Source organism: Eulemur rufifrons, chromosome 29, assembly GCF_041146395.1.
Source record: "Eulemur rufifrons isolate Redbay chromosome 29, OSU_ERuf_1, whole genome shotgun sequence".
NCBI lineage: Eukaryota > Metazoa > Chordata > Mammalia > Primates > Lemuridae > Eulemur > Eulemur rufifrons.
Genome location: NC_091011.1, coordinates 18,399,841 through 18,422,452, shown reverse-complemented (window position 1 = coordinate 18,422,452; position 22,612 = coordinate 18,399,841). Strand labels below are relative to the sequence as shown.

The following is a 22,612-nucleotide window of genomic DNA, read 5'->3' as shown; positions in this document are numbered from 1 at the left end:
TTAGGAATGAAGGAAGGCGGGAACGCCCGCCCAAACGCCGTTGGTGCGAAGGGATGGCTAAACTCGGGCAGGGAGTATGAGCGTTGGAGGTGGAGCCCCCGTCCAGAGGCGGTTGAAGGGCGGGGAGCGCCTGCCTCCCGCGTCCTCGGCGGCCAGGGCCTGGCAAGGCGGAGCGGAGGAGGCGGGGCCACTCCTGGGAACCTCCCGGCCCCCCACGTGACCCAGAGCCGGGCTCCGCCCCGCCCCGCCCCGCCCAGCGCGCATGCTCGCGGCTCCAGGCGCTGAAATTCAAATTTGAACGGCCGCAGGAGGCCGAGTCTGACTTTGGAGGCCGAGGGAAGAGGAGGGTTCGCTGCCGGAGAGTTCCCCCGTCCCAGACTCCTTTTCTCCAGGAGACACACTGATCCGAAACTCACTTTTCTCTTCCTGAATTTGAACCACCGTTTCCATCGTCTCGTAGTCGACACGCGACGCCTGGGGCCATGGACCCGTTTACAGAGGTGAGAAAATCTGCGGGTGCAGCCAGCCATGACCCCTCTTGGCCCCCACCTTCCGTTCCTACTGTCAACCTGTGCCCACCGGGCGGGGAGCGCGTGCGCGCGCGTGCGCAATGTGAGCGTGCGGGGGTCGAGCGGGGGCCGGTCGCGGCTGCAGGAGCCGGGAGGGGACCATGGCCTGTGCGTCTCGGTTTCGTTGTTGTTCCTGTCCTGCAGATGAAACTCTGGGAGGAAAGCTATGAGTCTGTCCTGAAAGGCAGTAGTGAAAATACTCTTGTCAGCCTCCGTTATTATAATGCTCCTCTGCAGTCCCGTCTCCCCACGTCCGGCCACCCCCGAGAGTGAGACTTGGGCCTGACCGAACAAGTTCTGCTGGTACAAGCTGGAATACCTTGCAGGGTGGAGTCTGGTGGCCAAGTGACTCAGTGCTGTGTGTGCAGCCGCCGCCAGGAAAAGGAATGGGATGTGATTTGCGGAGTTCACGCGGCTCACAGAGAAGCTATGCATTTAAGGATGTTGTTAATGACAGCAAAACGTTAATATAGGCAGGTGCTTGAAACCATTGCATTCGTTCAGAAAAAGTCAGTAGTTCCTTCGGAGCTCATTGCTCAGCCAGCTAGCAAAGAAGTTTACCTGGGATTGACTCTTTAGATGAAAGGAAACAGTGCTGCCTAGCCCAATGTGTATAAACCAAAATTTTCAGCCCACGATTTTAAAAAAACAAAACAGCGTAAAGAACTAAATCTTTCTGTGTCTGTGGAGCTTATCATTACAATACTTACCTCATCTTTTGTTCTTTGGAAATAGGATATGGATTATATCATTATTGTGTCAATTATTAATCTAGCTTTAGCTGTTGAGAATGTATGTTGACACATTCAGAGGTGTCTTGTTGCCAGTTGTCCACTCCCTTTTATTCCAGGACAGTTCCTCTTTCTTTAGGCTGTTGTGCAAGTTTCAAACTGTTATTTTTTGAATCCTTGCAAAGTGGGCCGAATAGTGTCTCTATACTAGCTTCAAAAACTTGAAAACTATGGAGAGGAGTATTACTTTCTTTTGGGGGGATATAATTATAATTGCATAAGTTAAGTCGAAGATATTGATGAAAAGTTTCAACAATTAGAGTTTACTTGTATTCCAACATGACAGTTATCTATTTTTCTGTTTCAGATTCTCAGTCATATTAGGGAAAACACATCAATTTGTTTACCTTACTTGGAAATTTTAATAGAAAAATTCAGAGTGTATTTTTGTATTGCCTTTAAAGAGTAGGGCTGGTCATGCACTAAATATCTTTCACTTATATTGAAGTTAAATAGAATATATTATTTTATGTTACTAATTCAGAGTAGGATTCTTTAAAACGTAAGCCCTATGTGTTCTCCTAAGTAACTGACAGGAGCAAAGCATTTTGAAAGTTGGTTGAAAATTGTATTTTGTTTTACTTAAAAATGTCATTCTGAAGCTAGACAAATTTAGAATGTGCTCAGAAATATGTATGGTTTAATATGTATGGTTTATATTATGAAAAGTTAGGTCAGTTGCAGTTGGAATAAACAGCTTTGACATCTTTTCCTTAATTGGTAAAGAGTGAACCATTTGAATTGGTTCCAACTATTAGGTGCTTAATTAGAGCATTCATAACATTTTTGCACAATGAAATGAACTTCTGGTACAGTTTCTTTGTCCAAAAAGGACTAAAAGTCAGTATAAAATGACTTTCTTAATCAGAGTTCCTTCTCAGAACCGTGGGACACAGAAAATTATTTAAGAAACTATTTTCTCAATTCTCCCAAGGATGATTCATAATCAATGCCATCCTACAAACATAGGAAAGAAATTAATTGATTAATGCCAGAGTATTAGGGCTTAATTCTTTTGGTAACTCCAGTTTAGAAGGGCTACAATCATCCTAAACTCTTTTCCTCAAACAAGACTTCTTTGCTCATTCTTCTCCCTGCTGTCACTGGTGCTATTCTGGCACACTCTTCCTTTCCCTGCCTCAGCTGCCTGGCAAACTCTGATTGGTCTTCTAGCTCAGTTTGATCTCCGTTCTTCTGAGGGGAGATCACCTTTCACAGTGCTCGCCTCACTTGAATCTACATGTTGAATGCATTTACCTGTTAAATATGTTTCCTGCCAGAATGTGAGCTTTATGAAAGCAGAGACAGTTCTTTTCTATTCAGAGATATTAATATTTTCCCTAACATCAAGTATATCCAATAGCATTTTGCTGAATTAACATAGAAGAGAGCCCTTAGGTACAAATTATTTTACAAACAAATAATTACGTACAACAGTAACTGTTAGAACATTTTAGTAATGTTCTTTTTTTATTGAAGCAAACTTCAAAATACATCAAGGGTTGAGTAGTATAATAACCCCTTATTAGGCTGGGCTTGGTGGCTTACGCCTATAATCCTAGCACTCTGGGAAGCCAAGGAGGGAGGATCACTAGTTGAGATTAGGAGTTTGAGACCAGCCTCAGCAAAAGCGAGACCCCATCTCTACTAAAAATAGAAATAAATTAGCCGGGCAACTAAAAATAGAAAAAGTTAGCTGGGTGTGGTGGTGCAGGCCTGTAGTCCGAGCTACTCTGGAGGCTGAGGCAGGAGGATGTCTTGAGCCCAGGAGTTTGAGGTTGCTGTGAGCTAGGCTGACGCCACGGTACTCTAGCCCTGGCAATACAGTGAGACTCTGTCTCAAAAAAAAAAAAAAAAAAAAAAAGGAAAGGAAAGAATATAACTGCTCATCATCCAGCCTTTGCAATTTTCAACATGTGGCCACTTTGTTTCACTGTACCCCCCTCTTAGCCATCCTCTGACTTATTTTGAAGCAAATTCTAGACATTATATAATTTTATACATAAATACTTCAATATTCATCACTAAATGGTAACTAAAGACTTTAAAAAAAATGCTGTTATTGCACCTAAAAAATTAAAAATAATTTCTTAATATCATCAGATATCTGTCAATGTTCATTTCCCCAAGTATTTCACGTTTAGTTGTTTGTTTGAATCAGGATCTGGACAGGGTCCAGTGGGCAATGTCTTTTAATGTTCTTCATGGACCACCCAGAAATGAAAAAAGAATCCATCTCCTGTTGACTCATGGACTAACAAGCAGCCAAGGCAGACATCTATTATGATCAACTGATAACATTCAAAAATTTTGTTGAAGGTATGAAGCTAGTTAGTTCTGCTGACAATAAGTTCTTAAAAAGAACAATTGGATTTAGTCAAGAGACAGTTTATAACAAAATAGTTAAGAGCCCAGCCTTGGGAGCCTGGTTGGAATACTGCCTGGCAATTCTTAGCTATGTGACCTATGGTGTGTTATTTATTTATTTTTTTTCCTCTAGTCAAGGATGTCAAAGTAGGTATGGTGTGTTATTTAACCTGTGCCTCATTTTTTCATCTGTAAAACAATAGTAGAAACAGAACCTACCAAATCAGGTTTTGAGAATGAAATGGTGTGTACTAGACATTGAAAGTACTTTATATTAAATCCTACATAATCTTTAGTGATTGTTGTTATACTTGTTAGGTGAATTTAAAACCGTAAACTTACTACTCATAACACCACTGTAAGCCTCTTTCTTTGAAGCTCTGCTCACATGATGGTCATCACAGTCTAAGAATACTACAGGGAAACCCAGAGCTAGATGTGCTAAGCCAGAACTTTGCATATAGAAACCTTAAAAGAGAAAAAGCTACAATTAAAATACTTTGTAAAAACATCTTTTATTTGAGATACTTTTAAATCCTATGTATGCAGGCTGAATATAAATAAGTAAACAAGTAAATGAACATACTGCTACTGATTTGAATGGAGGTTCTCTTACTTTCCAGAATTATTTCTTTTTTTAGAGACAGTTTCACACTCTGTTGCCCAGGCTGGTCTTGAACTCCTGGCCTTAAGGGATCCTCCTGCTTCGGTCTCCTGAGTATCTGGGATTATAGATGCCCGGCTATATCTTCCAGAATTAAATGAAAGTTTCTGTGTTGACCTGGGAAAGAGCTGCTCGAACATTGAAAATAACAACAAACTAATTTGTATTGAGTCCACTCTGTTTAAGAAGGCAGAGAAATTAATAACATCTCCTAGAAAAATTTCTATCAGAAACGATTTGGAATGTGTGTAGCAAAAATTGTTTAGGGACTATAAGCTTCAGTTATCTGAAATTCATTCATGTGGAATATCTTACTTCCTGATTATGCCTCTACTGTGTGAAGAATGACGTGTGTTATTTGAAGGAATGTGCCTTATATTTAAAAGAATTCTTGAATTCCTGATACATTATTACAAGAAAGGGCTACTTATCTGTATTGAGTGCTACTTATATTTATTGAGCTGAGTGTATGTGCTTAAGATACATCATACCTTTTACATTAATAACCTTTAGTGCTTTTTAGCTTTATTTCACAGATTAGGGAACTTTTTTGGCTTATCTACTTTACTTTTTTTAATTGGGGATTTTTTGAAACTAATGTAATCAGTAGAACACTTATACAAGTAAGTGTTTGAATGACAAAACCACATTCTTTTGTTGTGACCCATTGCTCATGGTAACTGAAGCTATACTGACTCACAAATGTTCTAACTGACCAGAATGGAATGTGGGCATGTCCATGAGTGAATATAATTAGGCTAGTGTTGTATGTGGGGAATGATGTTTTTTGTCATGGGGGAAATTATCAGACATATATGAATTTGTATAACAATATGGTCATTCTTGAGTTTGTTAAAGGAGACTTTTATTTAAAGGGTGAAGGTCTTGTGTTTGGAAGGTATTTGATTCATAAATTATTCTTTTAGTGATAAAGCATTTCAGTTTAGTGTCATTTCTTTCAGTGAACTTTAAATTAGAAATCATTCCTAAGAAAAGCAGAGAGTTGTACCTTCTTTCAAGTTTAGCTCATGCTCCTCTTGCATACTCAGAAATTTTTAGAAATTGTTAGTCTAATTTAATTAATTAATTGTTAAGTTATTTTTTTCTTTTCTTTTTTTTTCCTTCTATGTGTGATGGTTGGTCTTGAGCCTGCAGGGAGCAAGCTGACTCCAGACTTCTTGAAGTCCACAGTTCTTTGCCTCCAATGCTTACATGTCCAAAGACAGGGAACCACAGACACACCTTTGTAGGAGAGGTTTTATTATTTTTCAGAGTTGGTATCTCATTGTGTTGTCCAGGTTGGACTCAAACCCCTGGGCTCAAGTGATCCTCCCACCTCAACCTTCTGAGTAGCTGGGACTACACACCTTGGCTTTGTTAACCCTATTTTAATTGAGGAATTAAAAAAGGTCAAATGGAATTTAATTCCTCAGTCTGTACTAACTACCATATGTGTGTGTGCAGGGCAGTAATAATAATCTGTATCTCTCCTTTCGTTGTGTACATTTGAAATAGAATAAATTGTTTTACATGGTCTTACGTTTTTTACTATACTGACTCAAAATAGGAACATCAGTTTAGGGTAAGAAAAGAGGAGTTTTCATGATTTTATGGAATGGCTTCAACTTAAAACTATTTTATTATATATTGATATTTAATTAAAACATAAAATTGTTTACTTTTTTTCTCTTGGGAAGCATCTTATCTTTTCAAAGAACTAATACGTCTTTTATCTCTTGCTGCTTATCACCACCTCAAATTTTAGTGGCTATATTGGTTTTGCGGCCGTAACACATTACCACAAACTTAGTGGTTTAAATAACACATATTTATTATCTTACAGTTCTGTAGGTTAGAAGTCTGAAATGGATTTTACTGGGTTAAAATCAAGGTGTCAGCAGGACTGTGTTTCTTCTGGAGGCTCTAGGGGAGCATCTGTTTCCTAGCCTTTTCTGGCTTCCAAAGGCCATCTGCATTTCTTGGCTTGTGGCCCCTTCCTCTATCTTTAGAGCCACTAATCACATTAGTCTGACCTTCGCTTCTGTTGTCACATCATCTCTGACCTCACCTTCCTACCTCCTCCCTCTTTTCCCTTGTAAGGACCTTTGTGGTTATGTTGAGCCCACCCAGATAATTCAGGATAAAATCTCACCATTTGAAGATTCTTAATCATATCAGCAAAGTCCCTTTTGACCTATAAGGTAACATATTCACAGGTTCAGGGGATGAGGACAAAAACATTTTTGGAGGATTATTATTCTGCCTACCATGGTGGCTTACAACAACAACCACTCTATTTCTCATGATTCAGTGGGTCAGCAATTTGTGTTGGGCTCAGCTGGGCTGTTTTTCTGCTACAGAGGTCATGCAGGAATCTTCAGTGATCTGGCAAATTATCTGGGGCTGGAGGGTCTAAGATGGCCTCATTCACTTGTGTAGTGGTTGATGCTGGCTGACGGCTGGACCATGTATCTCTGGTAGAATCAACCTGGGCTTCTTCACATGGTAGCAGTGTTTCAAGAGAGCCCAAACTACAAGATCTCTTGATGCCTAGGAAGTCATACAGTATCACTTCTGCCATATTTTATTAATCAAAGCAAATCATAAGGCCAGCCAAGATTCAAAGGTGGAGAAATAGATTCTATCTTTTGATGGAAGCAGAAAGAATTTGTGGTCATTTAAAATCTCATATAACTAACTTTACACATTTTATTCACCCTTTAATGTTCCTGTTGCATCTGTAATAATTATGATATTGGGGTGCTCATTTAGTGAATCTTGACTTAATTACTTAGGATTTCACTTTTGAAATGCATTTAACTGTTATCCTACATGGCAATTAGTGATTTTAGAAGATACTGCAATTTTGTGAACCTTTGATGAAACTTGTTTTAACACTCTGATATATTTACATATGTAGAAACTGCTTGAGCGAACCCGTGCTAGGCGAGAGAATCTTCAGAGAAAAATGGCTGAGAGGCCTACAGCAGCTGCAAGGTCTATAACTCATGCTAAGCGAGCCAGAGAGCCGCTTTCGGAAGCAAGTAACCAGCAGCCCCTATCTGGTGGTGAAGGTAAAAGTAAAATTTTCATTTATTAATTAATTTATTTTTTGCTGCATGATTTTATTACCATAAATGTACAGTAAAAATGAACAAATGAGCTCATCTGAGCACACCAGATGATGGCACCTGGAAGTCCCAGACAGGCCAGTCTGCAGCCCATCCACACAGAGCTCTGGCACCAGCACTGATGGCGAGGCTGGGCCTTACTGGGGTAGGGGAGGGAGATGGCCAGCCTGCGTATGCACATTTGTGTGTGTAAGCATGTGCACATGTGTGCATGCACGCACACACAGCTGTGGGAGGAGAATGTTCATTTCTTTAAAAGAGACAAGTCTTACACATTTCATTATGTGTGTAGAAGAACCAAGGTCTTTATGAGACAAATATAACAGCCTCTGACAAAAGAACAGCCTTCTATTCTAATTCAGCGTTCTTACATTAGGCCTAGTACCTATGAGGTTGGAACAGAGTTTCTTTTTAATAACAAATATTTCAAATTATGGGCAAGCATTCCGGTAATCCCAGCACTTTGGGAGGCTGAGGTGGGAGGATTGCTTGAGGCCAGAAGTTCAAAATCAGTCTGAGCAACATAGCGAGACCCTATCTCTACAAAAAAAAACCAAACTAAAAACCAAAACAAAACAAGAACTCAAACCAAAAAAACCCCCGAATATTTGAGATTAATTGATTGAACTTTATTTTTCTCAATCCAAAGTTATCCTTAAAACCCCAAGAGAAGAGAAGAAAAGGAGCAGGGTAACACTTACACTGGTAGTGATGTAGTTTTTTTGCTCCAGCAGTGCCAGAACAGCGAACCACTAAGTTCAGGTGGTGTCTCTGGCATGAGCAAGGCAATGGAAGGCAGACTGTTTGCACATGCTTGAAATTTAAGGAGTCTTTTCTTTTCTTTTCTTTTCTTTTTTTTTTTTAAGGGAGAGGAGGGGTGAGGCTGCCCGGGGCACATCCTCGCTCCTCCCCTAACGAGTCTTTTTCATCCTTGGTTTGCTGAACCAATTCTCTAGGGCTGGGCTTGAAGCTTGGGTTGTTAATCTCCAGAAGTAGTGGAATTAAACAAAAACAAATACACATAGGAACAACAGACAAACCCAAACTCACCTGGAATCTTATCTTATTCTTTCCTAAATCCTGGCATCCCCAGCCAGCATCAGCCAGCTGCCTTAGTCTTCACTGGAGTGTAGAATAGTCTAGAGATAATAATCTTCTTTAGTACAACTTTAGAATACTTACATATGAAAAGAGTATTATAGAGGGCAAAACTGATGTTATAAAAAAAGCAGAGAGAGGGTATGGGGGCTGGCTTAGTTATTTTCGATAACCATAGAACAAGAATTTATTTATTCATCTTGAAGGGAGGGAAGGAAATATACATTATATGGTATTCATCCAGAAAAATAGATGCCTGTCCTTAGTGTAGGATCTTTCATTTTCACTGTGAGATGAGTTTCCACCATTGAGTACTATGTACTTATAAACTAGTGTTTGGAACTATATTTTCATGCTTAAATGGAAGTATTTAATTAAGCATCAAAATGTAAATGTATTTACTATTTCATGTAAGAACTATAAACCTGAAGAACTCTGTATTTTAAGGTGGTGTTGCAAGTTAAAATAGGAACACTTTCAAAAAATGATTAGATGAATTCATAGAAAATGGATCCATAAATGAGTTACAAAAGATTAGAAAGTTTCATGATATATATTTCATTAGGTTGATGTCACATAAGGGCAATAATGACTTACCACTAACATTATATTACTTTGGTCACTGCCAAAACAAAAGCACTTGGTTAGACAGCCGATGAAACTGACCTCATATGAAATTTACGTTCTTACTTTTTAAAATAATTGATTTTCCAGGAGATACATTGAGACTCATTCCTGGGTAGAAATAATATGCTTTATGTTTGGATAGCTCTTTTTTATTTTATAACTTTTTCACTTATAGGTATTTGCTCATAGACGTTTAAAGAAATGCTGTTAAGTGTTTGTACTGGTGAATTTGTTTGGTATTAACCAGATAATTCACCTTTTCTGTTCCCTGCCTCTCTCCTAAACCTCCAGCCAGGTGCCCTTCTACCCTTGCTTGTTGGTTATTGTCCATGAAGGATTGTTTCAAAAACAAAAAACCTGGTTTCTACCCTTAGCTCAGCTGTGTGACTTTAGGCAGGTAACTTAATTTCTCTAGGCTTGATTTTTTAATCTAAAAATTAGGTGATTGGGCTGTAGATCTTATAACCATAAATTATATGCTTAAAAAGGAATCTTTGATATCACATTTCTAAGTTACAGAAAGTGAGTGGTGTTTTACTATTTCTTGTAACTAACATCATTTAAAGGAACAGAGAAAGATGGTGTTTTACTAACTTGTTAGGTACCTACCTCAAGTTTTTCATACCTTGAGAAATTACAGAATTTTGACTGTCTTCTTTAATCCTTTTTAATCTAGAGAAATCTTGTACAAAACCATCACCATCAAAGAAACGCTGTTCTGACAATGCTGAAGTAGAAGTTTCTAACTTGGAAAATAAACAACCGGTTGAGTCAACTTCTACAAAATCGTGTTCTCCAAGTCCTGTGTCTCCTCCGGTGAAGCCACAGGCAGCAGATGCTGTTAATGATTCTGCTGCAGCCCCAGCATCCCTGCTGGGCACCAGGAGAGGGCTGAACTCAACATTAGAAGCAACTGCAGCCTCCTCAGTTAAAACACGTATGCAAAAACTTGCAGAGCAACGGCGCCATTGGGATAATAATGATATGACAGGTATAAATTGTATAGATGATATTGTCCATACATCTTTTTCAATAAGATTCAGTTTAGTATGTTGAAAATTTTATCAGTTAACACATGGGAGGTAAAATGCTTTTGTTTTATCTATATCCTGAGTATCCTTTGCTTGCAAATGGCTTGTATACCTATAGTATATTTATAAGTTGGTTGTGTTCTCATTGAGGTAGATGATGAGGTTCTTGGACTAGTTCTGATCTTATAATTGAATATTATATCTTATATTTGCTATGAAAAGCAGTTGAGAATAAACTATACTTGGTACATACTTGGTCAGCATTTCTGACCTTCTGCTCTATATTTAAAAAATCCTATTTCATGGATTCACTAAATAAAGTGTGCAGTGTTGTTCAGTACGAGAAAGAGAAAATGTCAAAAATCATAAATTGAGCACCTGCAAAGTGTGTTATGAGTCTACAATGCTGGCCACAAATGAAGTGACCTAATTCTTGCCTTTCGTGAGCCTATAATCAGATGGGGAGCCTGAGAAGTAAATCAATAATTATGCAATGGGGTTATTTGTGCTATGATCAGGTTTTTTAATCTCCTGCCTTGTTAAAAAAAAAAAAAAAACACACCTTGAGATGACTTACAAAAATACTTATATTATAAAACATGAAAATTAAGGGAATCAAGATGAAGAGAAAATATGAGAAGGAAAAACAAAGAAGTGAAAAGTAAAGTCAGTTTATTAAATACAGGCTATAAGGTCCTCTTCTTGCTAGTGGCCAATGCAAAGAAGTGAAATTATCAATTATATGAACTAATGTTCATAAGCTAAAAGCACAACCATCTTTGGCACTGAGACCTGAGAGAACTTTCCTCCTTGTGTCCTAAAGGTGACTTTGTGGGAGCTAATAAACTTGTAAGATTTCTCAAGGTAGTCAGGTGGCGTGGCTCCAAGCTCAGTTCAGTAGAAGCACTTCTAAAGTGAGCTAGCACAGTGCGTGCAGGTAGACAGGTCAGTGGCTTCCTGGGCCTTACCCAAGGAAGCATTCCTTAAGCCTTTGTTCTCAGCCCTGCTGATGTGTATCAGAATCACTCAGACCTTTGGATTGGAATCTCAGAAGTGTGGTGGAGCCCCAGGGTGTGCTTTTGTCTTTTTTTTTAAAGCTCTTAGGTAATTCTGATGCATACCCAAATTTGTGACCAAGTGGTCTGAGAAATGGGTGGACTACATATATTTCAGACAGTCTTCCATAAATACCAGTTCTTTTAACTAAAATTTTGGCAAATATTAGCAGAGAGTTAAGATTATGTTTCCTGGCAGCAATAATCTCAAGAGCAAACACTTCCTATTGAATATGCTAGGCATTGTACATACTTTTGGTTCTAGTAGCATTTAATCTTTACAACAATCTTATGAGATACATACTACTTTTATCTTCATTTTATAGAAGAGGAAACTGGGTTCAGGGAGGCTAAGAAAACTGCCCGCCATCAACCAGCTAAAATTCAAATCCCAGTAGTTGTACTTTAGGACTCCTATTCTTAGCTGCTTGTGATCTGCCTGATTTTTTTGGGCACATAACAAAATGCAGATAGTCTACGGTGTCAATACCTGTTCATTTTAGTAGTGGGTGGGGTTAACCATGTTTCTTTATAAAGGCTGAGGAGGCTAACCAGTAAACATGTTACCGAAAACTCAGCGCTTGTCCACCAGGCCGAATCAGAATGAGGACAAGTGTTTTGGGGAGGAGGAAAGAGACCTTTTTGTCGTCTCAAAATCCAGATTTCCCGAACATAGGCAGAAGTACAGAGCTTTTAAAGGGAGGACTTCTTAGTTCTAGGCTATTTTGGTTAACTATTCTAATAGTCCCATCTCTTCGAAGGACAAAGCCTGTGAACTCCACCACTGCCTACCTGGGGATCTGGTGCCACCTGGGATAAGAACAAAAGGCCTTTTCCCTTCTCCTCCCTACCACTGACCTGAGGCAGGGATGTCCATATCTGTGGGAGGAGGGGCAGCTACTGTGTTACAAAAGTGCCTGGATAGAAGGATGCCCCATTGCTGTTTTGTAGGAATTATCTTTGGGTAGCAGAGTGCAGATTATCCTTTAAAAAAAAAAAAAAGGAGAGGGTTGTGGTTTAACATATGGTCAAAAGAATAACCAAAGCCCTAAACATTCTAGAGCATAAAGCACTGCAGTGATTTTGACCATTTTGAAAGCAAATGTTAAAAAAAATGCCCACCTCCTCTTTGAAAATAAATCTCATTAAGGGACCATATCCTGTCTAATTTCAAGAAATGAAACTTGTGAATAAAGCATTTGTAATGAATGGTTTAGTGACTGCTAAACAAGACTGTGGATATCAGTCAGTTAAATGTTTGAGAACTTAGACTAAAATATAATTTATCTGAAGCCTGTCATTCTGACAGAGAATAGTTAGAAGAGCTAGAGGTCTCTTAAGCCCATCCTAAAACATGACAATAAAACTGTCATCTGCTTAGAGGGCAGTGCTTATTCTAAGGAAGATAATAGAGGTGTGTAAAAGGGTATTGTAGGGAAGGTGATGGTCAAGGAGGCTTTTTTGGAGGAGGCAGAGGCAATTAAGGTAGACTTTGAAGGACAGCTGGTTTCAGAGAGTAGAGATAATCTAGGCAGAAAAACCAGAATATATAAAAAGCACAGAGGCAAGTAACATGAGTATAGTGTGTGTATAAAGATTTGGTATTCTGGTGTATAGAGCATATGGTAGAAAACCAAGAGATAAATTTGAAAAAAGCAGCAGGGTCCAGATTGGAATTTAACTAGGAGGTGATAGAGAGGTACTGGGAAAGTTTAAAGCAGGTTAAGTGTTTTAGAAAGATCTAAATTCTGGCATCAGAATTGAGGAAGGGTTGGATAGGACAAAAATTTGAAGAAGGAAGACCAGTTAGAATCCAGGTGCAAAACAATGAGAGCCTGTGGAAGTGACGAGGGGAAGCTTGACTGGAGAGATTTAGGGGAAAGAATCTATAGGACTTAATGATTGGTTGGTGGAGGATGAGGGAGAGGGGAGGAAGAGGCCAGATTTCTGGCCCCAATGACTGGGTAGTTTGTGATGTCATTTACTAAGATGAGGAGGAATATGTTCGGGGCAATTTTAATTCAGATATGTTATTTGAGATACCTATGGGAGAGCCAAAAAGAGGTAGTTGATAGCTGGAAGACCATGAAGGTAGGCCAGAAAGACAGGGGAACTGGTAGAGAATAATGTCACAAACAGAAAGGGAGTGATAATTTTAGAGATGTCAAGAAATACAAGGCCTGCAAAGTGTAGACTGGCACTAGTGACAATAGCAAGACCAACTTCAGGGCAGTGGTGTAGGCAGAAGGCTGGTTGAAGGAGTTAGGTGCTGAGTGAATATTGTGCAGGGAAAGAGGGGTGGTAACTAAAGAGTGTATGTCAATGAGGTGATGTTTATTTTTAAGATGAGAGAGACTTGAGCATACAGTAGTCTCCCTGCTTATCCGCTGGGGATATGTTTCACGACCCCCACTGGATGCCTGAAACCTTGAATAATATGGAACCCGGTTGCCATCAATTGCAACACATTTCTGTTCATGTCTTCCACCTGCAAATGTAATGCCTTGCCCATCTTAACTAGGCACTTACGCACTCTGGCTGTAACTTTTGCAGTTTGAGGTGCGAGAGCAAAACTAGCATGAACTTCTTTTTCCTTCTTCACAATTTCACAGATAGAAGATTCATTTTTACCATAGATATTAGCAATTTCAGCATATGGTTTTTTTTCTTTCCTTTTTAAGTCAAGAACTTGCAGCTTTTCACTTAAAGGAAGCACTTTATGGCTTCTCTTTAACATAACAAAATTGCCAGCATCACTACTCTTGCGCTTTGGGGCCATTGTTATGTCAAATAAGGGTTACTTGAACATAAGCACTGATACCACAACAGCCCATCTGATAACCAAGACAGCTACTAAGTGACTATTGTGCAGGTAGTGTCTACAGCTTGGATATGCTGGCTATGTCCGTGGTGAGATGGTGCGAGATTTCATCACACTGCTCAGAAAGGTGGTGCAATTTAAAACTTATGAATTAGACCCGTACATAGGAAAGACAATGTGAAGACACAGGGAAAATGCCATCTGTAAACTAAGGAACTCCTGAGTTCACCAGAAGCTAGGACAGAAACATGGAACAAATTGTCCCTCACAGCCCTTAAAAGGAACCAACCCTGCCAATACCTTGATTTCAGACTCCTAGACACTAGAACTGTGGGACAATAAATTTCTGTTGTTTAAGCCAAAAATAAATAAACATGAATTGTTTATTTCTGGAATTTTCCATTTAATATTTTTGGACCACAGTTGACTGCTCATAATGAAATTGGGAAAGTGAAACCGAGGATAAGGGGGGCGAACTGTAAGATCATATGCTGCTCTACAATGGTTCAGTCCATGGTGGACTGCATATGCTATGGTGGTTCCATAAGATTATAATACTATATTTTTACTGTACCTATGTTTTGATAGATATGTTTAGATGCACAAGTGCTCACCATTGTGTTACAGTTGCCTGCAGTATTCAGGACAGTAACATGCTGTACAGGTTTATAGCCTAGGAACAATAGATTATACCACATAGACTAGGTGTGTAGTAGGCTAGACCACCTAGGTCTGTGTTAGTACACTCTATGAGGTGCACTGCTAATGATGCATGTCTCAGAATGTATCCCTGTTGTTAAGTGACACATGACTGTGTTTATGTGCAGAGAAGAGTTTGTAGAGAAAGAGAGGGGTTATTTGGAGCAAGATCCCTGAGAAGGTTTTGGAGGGGTAGAATTGAAACTTCAGACAGCGGTAGAAGCCTTAGGAGGGATCCTTCTTTCCTTGATTGAATTTGTGGAATAGGAAGTGCTATCCATGAACCTTGGCTTCCCTGTATACACACTCTGTATACATACTCTGTATACATATATATACAGGCCTAGATCCTTTGTCAGTTAAATATCACTATTTGAGATTTATTTCCAAGTGAAGTAACTATGCAGAAAAACATTTGATTTTGTTTAACCCTATGCTGTGCAATACAGTAGTCAGTAACCATATGTAGGTATTTAAATTTTAATTAATTAAAATGAAATAAATTTAGCTTTTCATTTGCCATAGCTGCACATTTCAAGTACTCACTAGCTACATGTGGCTACTGGTTACTGTATTGACTAGCACAGGTATATCTGTCATCATAGAATGTTCTATTTTACAGCACTGGTCTAATCCATTTTTAAAACAAAAGGTTCCTGTGAGATACATAATCTTAAATTGTGCAGTGTTATCACACTATGTTTTAATTCTAAAAATATAACCTAAATGTGTGGTATCCCACAGTGTTTATGTTTCATCAAACAATTGAAAAAAATAGGTATAATAGTGTTTTTTAAAAATTTGGATTAAGTATCACATTTGGTTTGAAAAGATATTGTCAAGTTTAAATAGCTTGGTAGTTTCATTCATAGAAGAGTTTTTCACTGGTTCTTAAACCTATTAATCTCATTTACAAATTCTGTGTGGAGTGATTCTAGTATTATATACATCACTGTAACTCTTAAACATGGCTTTTAACTCTTTGTGGAAACATTTTCAGATGATACTCCCGAAAGCTCACTCTTCTCACCAATGCCATCAGAGGAAAAGGCTGCCTCCCCTCCCAAACCAACCCTTTCGGATGCCTCAGCAATTCCAGTTGGGAGAAAGGCCCGTCTGGCCAACCTTGCTGCAACTATTTGCTCCTGGGAAGATGATGTAAATCATTCATCTGCAAAGCAAAACAGTGTACAAGAACAGCCTGGTACCACTTGTTTATCCAAATTTTCCTCTGCAAGTGGAGCATCTGCTAGGATCAATAGCAGCAGTGTTAAGCAGGAAGCTACATGCTGTTCCCAAAGGGATAGCGATGCCTCTTTGAATAAAGCCTCATCCTCCAGCGCTGCTGATGCATCTTTGGTTAATGCCTCAATTTCCAGCTCTGTGGTAAGTCAACACCATTTTGGTCTTTGGAAGCCTTTTCTTTTTTTGTTTTGAAGGGTAATGTGTGTGTGTATGTGTAGGTATGTATTTTATAACATATGCAAAGTGTATTTATATGTATTTTTAGAATATCAGTTTCATAGAATGTAAAAATCATAAGTTTGGTACCCTGTCCCAAGATAAACTAGCAGTTGGCAACTGAAATTACATTAATTTAAGGCAAATTCAAAGTCTATGATAGTGGAATAATGGAGCCTCTTCTTGGTCATTAAAGGGAGAATTGAAAATTAAATACTCCATTGGAATGCTTTGTGTATATGTGTAAATATAAAATTTCAACTATTTCTGGAAAGACATAATAGACTAGTAGCTATAATTGCCTCTAGGAAGGGTAAATTGCTAAATAGGGCATGACACTTTTTTACTGTATATCCTTTCAAAATGTTTGAAACTTTTACTTTGTGTAGGTATTACCACAACAGTTTTTAAAAAACAATTAAAAAAAAAACTCAAAAAGGATAAAGACTGTTGTGTTCTTGACCATTGTCTTTTAGTGTAGAGCTAGGCTTTGGAATTAAACAGACCTGCATTCAATCCTAGCTCTGTCACATAATTAGAAGTGTGGCTTTGAACTACATACTTAATCTTGCAAAGCCTTGTTATATGTAAAATGGGGAAAAGGATTATTTGGAGGGTTAAATAAGGTAAGATACATAAAGCACCTAGTGTAGTACTTGGCCACATAGTAATCACTTAATTTATTATAATTAGCCATCAAGTACATGATACAATTTTGTTAAATTGATACTGACTTAATAAAAATGTAATTTGATCTAATACAGTTAGATCAAATTTAATAAAGGTACTAGTGTAATAATATGAAGAAAAAAATTTTTAAATGGAGATTATCCTACCACTGATACTTAATTACCCATCAATATATTATGCAGATTGAACTACATATTATAATTTAAATAATAGCATTTTCTAAGTTGATTTTTCTCCCAAACCTTTCAAATTAGTTTAATCGGAGAGCGAGAATATTTCATTTTCATAAGTCTTATATAAAGGCTATCAGGTTAATGGGATTTGAATTGTTTGGGTATAGGAATTCTTATAGATACTGTGAATGTTGTTGTTCACCCTAAGTGTTTTCATGTTTCAGAAAGGTACCTCTTCCCTAGTGAAATCTACTACATCCATCACTGATGCTAAAAATTGTGAGGTAGAAAATCCTGAGCTACTTCAAAAAACTCCTGGTAGTCCTCTGAAAACAGAGGTATCGAAACCAATTGAGAAGTCAACTGTATCCCAGACAGTTCGGTCCAAAGAACTGAACAGAGAAATTTGTCTGCAGTCTCAATCTAAAGACAAATCTACAACACCAGGTTATGTATTTACAAAAAATCTAAAGTTTACTCTTGTCTATATGCAGGATATTTATTCTAAGCATTCTAAATATCCAATTGTGAATGGTACAGTGTTCGTTTGTCAGGGCCAATGCTCGAATGTTCCAAATAAGACTTCTACATATTCAGCTTTCATTGATTCAATGAATATTCATTAGTGTAGACTAGTCCATTTACTGGTCAAAGTATTTAACCTGTTACATTTTAACAGTTTAAACATACTTTCTATAGGATGATCATGCTAGATATTTTTTTCTATATTTTTTGAGGCAGACAAAGCATATGCAGCCAGAAATCACGGTTTAGGGGCAAACTGGAGAAATATTCTAGAAGCCAAGTATGCAGAGTAGTACTTCTCAATCTTCATTATGAAGGCACCCGTAATAGCAGAGAGAAGTGGATGTGTGAACAAATGACTCCACTCCCAATTTTATTTATGTATTTACTTATTTTTGAGATTTATAAATAATAGAAATTTCTTTCTTTTTTAAATGCTATTTTTTATTGATATATAATGTACATATTAAATATTTGGAGGGTACATTTAATATATAATTTTGTAAACATCAAATCAGTATCATTGGGATATCCATTACCTTAAATATTTATCTTTTCTTTACACTAAAAACATTTGAATTCTTCTTTTCCAGCTATTTTGAAATATACAATAGCTTATTGTAAACTATAGTCACTCTACTGATTTACCAAACAGTAGGTCTTAGTTCTTCTCTCGAACTGTATATTTGTACCCATTAATCAACCTCTTTTCGTCCCCTAATTATATTTATGTGTGTATATTGTGTGTGTGTTTACATATAAAAATTCAGAATTTCCTACTATAGTAAACTGATGCTCCAGGAAATGCCGTATTTGTCTTGTGACTTACACCTTGTGCACACTCCCACATACTATTGGTTGAGAAACACAGGATTAAACTAAATGGTGCAAATATGTGTACCATTTACTTTGAACTATATTCTCGTTCATTGGAAAGCCTTTTAATTCTACCGTTTAACTTTTGAAAATATAATCCCTCCAGAAACTGTAGCTCATCATAAAGAGGAAGTAAACAGAGAGATGAGAGTGGGGAAGCTATTACTTATAGGGTAAGAAGAAATCAGCAGTTTCCAGATAAACCAAAATGAAAATTAGAAGCAATAAGAAGATCCCCATATGGAATAGGGTTAGTTACTCCCAATTTTCTAAAGACTTAAGGCTTAGAAGCCTTAAGTCCTTTTATTGTTTTTGGCTGCTGGATATGCTCAGAATCATATTTCCAGGACCTCAGAGATATTTGTTTAGATGCTTCTTTGTATTTCTAATGGACCCTAGTTTGAGATATAGCATGAAGTGGTAATAAGGGACAGATGGAGTCCTCAAACTGTGGCCACGGGTCAAATTCTGCCCTTTGCTTGTTTTTGCAAATAAAGTTTTATTGTAACACAGCCACACCTATTTGTTTATACATCCCCTGTGGTTGCTTTCATTCTATAATACAGAGTTGAATAGTTGTGACAGAGGCCATATGGTCCGCAAAGCTCAAAATATTTACTGTCTGGCCCTTTACAGGAAAATCTTTGTCAACTTCTGATATAGATAAGCCTATTTTTATATAATGCAACCCTAGAATCTTCTTGATGGGGCTGATAGAGACACCCCATTTGCCCTACTTTAAATGTACTTCATACTGTTTTAATTGAGTACTTTTTTAAGACATAAAATCAAGTTGTCATTTTGGTAAAGTGAATAATCCCTAATTTTTCTTTTATTTTTATTTATTTGTTTATTTTTTCTTTTTACTCTCTCAGCCCCCTAAATCCCTAATTTTTCTAAAAAAAAAAGAAAAGAAAAAAAATTCCACATTTTTACCTGTTAGACTTCCTAAAAGCAAGATAAAATACACTGACTATAGAAATGTAAGTAGCTGGAAGTTATGGCCAAGACACTTGGTGGTGAAGGTAGATTCATCAATACACATACAGTCAATTTTTAGTAATTTAATTTCTGATTGTTCGGTTTGAGAATTTTCTAATCCCCATTGACATCTCACTTTCCCTTTTAAAACTTGTTTTTTTGGCTGGGTGCAATAGCTCACGCACATAATCGTAGCACTCTGGGAGGCGGAGAAGGGAGATTGCTTGAGGTCAGGAGTTCGAGACCAGCCTGAGCAAGAGGAAGACCTCATTTCTACTAAAAATACAAAGAATTAGCTGGGCATGGTGGTGTGTGCCTGTAGTCCCGGCTACTCAGGAGGCTGAGGCAGGAGGATGGCTTGAGTCCAGGAGTTGAGGTTGTTGTGAGCTAGGCTGATACCACGGCATTCTAGCCTGGGTGACAGAGTGAGACTCTGTCTCAAAAATAAAAAAAAATAAAAAACAATTAAAAATTAAAATAAATAAATTTTTTTTCCCAAGAACTAAATCTTATGAATAAATTTTAGGACATGTAATTAAATAGAATTATAAGGTAGATTTTTTAAAAATTTTGAACTATTTCCATATTGTTTACTTTGTGAATGAATATTCCTAGTAGAATCAAAGCATTTTAGGGCTGTAATGGAGTTCAGAACTTTTTCCATAGAAATCATAATTATACTTATTTTGAATAGCTTCCAAAAATGTGTGTGTTTTCTATAGGAGGAGCAGGAATTAAGCCTTTCCTGGAACGCTTTGGAGAGCGTTGTCAAGACCATAGCAAAGAAAGTCCAGCCCGGAACACACCCCATAGAACCCCCATTATCACTCCAAATACAAAGGCCATCCGAGAAAGATTATTCAAGCAAAACACATCTTCATCTACTACCCATTTAGCACAACAGCTCAAGCAGGTATGGTATACTACATTTAACATAGTTCATCACATGATCTAAGCATACAATCTAGAAATCAAAAAATGTGAATTCTGATACTAGAGGTAAGTAGCATCTTTATTCTCTGTGTCACTCATTTCAAATTGGAAATATTGTCCTAAATTCCATATGTATTGTGAACTTTTTAATTGTAAAACCAATGACAAGAAAAGTTTCAGTAGTGTTTGGATATACTTAAACATGCTATTGGCTCTTGTGTAAAATGCAGCTTTTGATGGGTTTAGGAACGTGAAAAAGAACTAGCATGTCTTCGTGGCCGATTTGACAAGGGCAATTTATGGAGTGCAGAAAAAGGCAGAAGCTCAAGAAGCAAAGAACCAGAAACCAAACAGGTAATGTAAACAAGAAATATAAAAGTGAACTTGGCACCAAAGTAGTGTTCGCTCTAATTTGTAGTGCTGTATTATAAAATAATTCTTTCCATACTTTCCTATTCCAATCAACTGCCACTTTCCATTCGTAAACTCATTAAATGTACGTACCAATTCTGCTTTTCTCACGGTATTTTCCCTATCTCAATGGCATTCTTCACCATATTTGCTGATAACCTGAAAATCAAGTTTTAAAAAATTTATTTTCATCATTCATTTGATTTCAGATTCTTCCAAACAATCTACTTGGATGCTGGTTCTAAAATGTTTCTCAGAATCTACTTTTCTCATTGATGACTATATTACTCTCCCCAAATAGCCTCTTTTTAGACTATCTGGAATCCTTTCAGATCACATCCCTTCCAGATTTCTCTTCTCCTGTCAAATTTCATCAATCAGCCTTCAACAAGATCCCTACTTATAGATGTAAACCATGTTCTATTTTATTTACATGCCTACTGTGCATAAAGTACTGTGTTAGGATATATTTTTAAGCTAATAGAATTATACTACAGTGGAGACTAATGGAAAGTACAGGAACAGCAGGTCCTTTACCTTTTTTCCTTCTCACTTGCCGTAGGAAGTCATATCTAGATTCGGCCAAGCACAGAAATGCTGGTGATGCTCAGCTCTGCTGTGCTGATCTCTCTCCTGAACTCTAGGCTTGATGAGCCTTCTATGCTCTGCTGTACCATCTTCCGCTTGTAGTCTCTGCCTTCACTTGTGGCTTTACTCTATGCCTTGCCATCTAAAACAATCTGGGAGTTCTTCCTTGGCTCCTTCCTCTGGTTTACTGTGTCTTCCCATCTGCTTGCCCCTAGCACACAGACACACAAACACACACATCCAGTGATAAGTTTTCTAAATCTGTCACCAAGCTGCCTTGCCTTCCATATTTTCCTCTGCCATTACCATTTTCACTTCCATAGCTTTGTATTGAACACCCTGCTTCTAGTCTGGCTACTCTCCAATCCATCTTACTAGTTGCTGCCAGAGAAATGTTTTTGAAAGGCAAATATTCATGTATTTACTTGCTTAAAATCTTGGAGAGCTCCCCATAGCCACCATCAGAAAAATGTCCAAACTGCTTGGCTTGACATATAGAATCATTCCTCACCTGGCTCCTCTCCACCTCCTCCACAGGTGTGCTTCAGTCCTGCCATGCAGACTATTGGCAGTCTCTCAGATGTACCCAGGTTTTCAGATCTCTTTGCCTTTGCCGTGCTATTCTGTCTTCCTGGAGTATCTCCCTGGTGAGCTCTTACATTGTTAGGAACAGGTCAAACTTTAATCCCCTCTGGGACTCCTTCCTTGGTCCTTTAACCAGAGAGCCCCTCTTTTTTCCACTCATGTCATACTGTGCATACCTCAACTGGAATATTATCTTCTATGAATGTTTTAACTTTGCATTCTGCCACTGTCTATGAGAACCTTATCTACCTCTGTGTTTTTAGTGCTTGGCTCAGACTGGCACCTCAATAAACTTGTATTTGAAGGAAGGAAGGAATGTGCTGATCCCTCCCATCTAGAGGTGGGGAACCTGTGGCCTTCTGGATCCTTGAGTGCGGCCTTTAGACTGAATCCAAATTTACAGAACAACTTCTTTTAATAAAGGGATTGGTTCTATGAAGTTTGGATTTGGTTGAGGGGCTGCACTTGGGGATCTGGGGCCCACATGTGGCCTTGAGGCTGCAGGTTCCCCACCCTTCATGGACCACTACCCTTAT

At 38.1% G+C, this 22,612-nt stretch overlaps 2 protein-coding genes and 1 non-coding gene across 5 annotated transcripts in view; 1 reads left to right on the top strand and 2 right to left on the bottom strand.

Annotated features, from left to right (window-relative positions):
* MATCAP2 (microtubule associated tyrosine carboxypeptidase 2) overlaps positions 1 to 530 on the bottom strand; it is a 46,673-nt gene extending 46,143 nt beyond the window's left edge. Inside the window, exon 1 of the mRNA XM_069461595.1 lies at positions 417 to 530. Within this exon, the coding sequence (XP_069317696.1) occupies positions 417 to 530 (114 nt within the window). The remainder of the gene's footprint in view (positions 1 to 416) is intronic.
* ANLN (anillin, actin binding protein) overlaps positions 315 to 22,612 on the top strand; it is a 56,716-nt gene continuing 34,418 nt past the window's right edge. For all 3 annotated transcript variants that reach the window (XM_069461594.1, XM_069461593.1, XM_069461592.1), the window contains exons 1-7: positions 315 to 500; positions 7,312 to 7,465; positions 9,924 to 10,238; positions 15,854 to 16,239; positions 17,402 to 17,624; positions 20,282 to 20,472; positions 20,739 to 20,846. In XM_069461594.1, the coding sequence (XP_069317695.1) occupies positions 483 to 500; positions 7,312 to 7,465; positions 9,924 to 10,238; positions 15,854 to 16,239; positions 17,402 to 17,624; positions 20,282 to 20,472; positions 20,739 to 20,846 (1,395 nt within the window). In that variant the 5' untranslated portion in view covers positions 315 to 482. The remainder of the gene's footprint in view (positions 501 to 7,311; positions 7,466 to 9,923; positions 10,239 to 15,853; positions 16,240 to 17,401; positions 17,625 to 20,281; positions 20,473 to 20,738; positions 20,847 to 22,612) is intronic.
* Positions 5,516 to 5,646, bottom strand: LOC138377732 (small nucleolar RNA SNORA38). Its single transcript, XR_011231886.1, has one exon. It is a non-coding gene; the product is annotated as a small nucleolar RNA SNORA38 (small nucleolar RNA).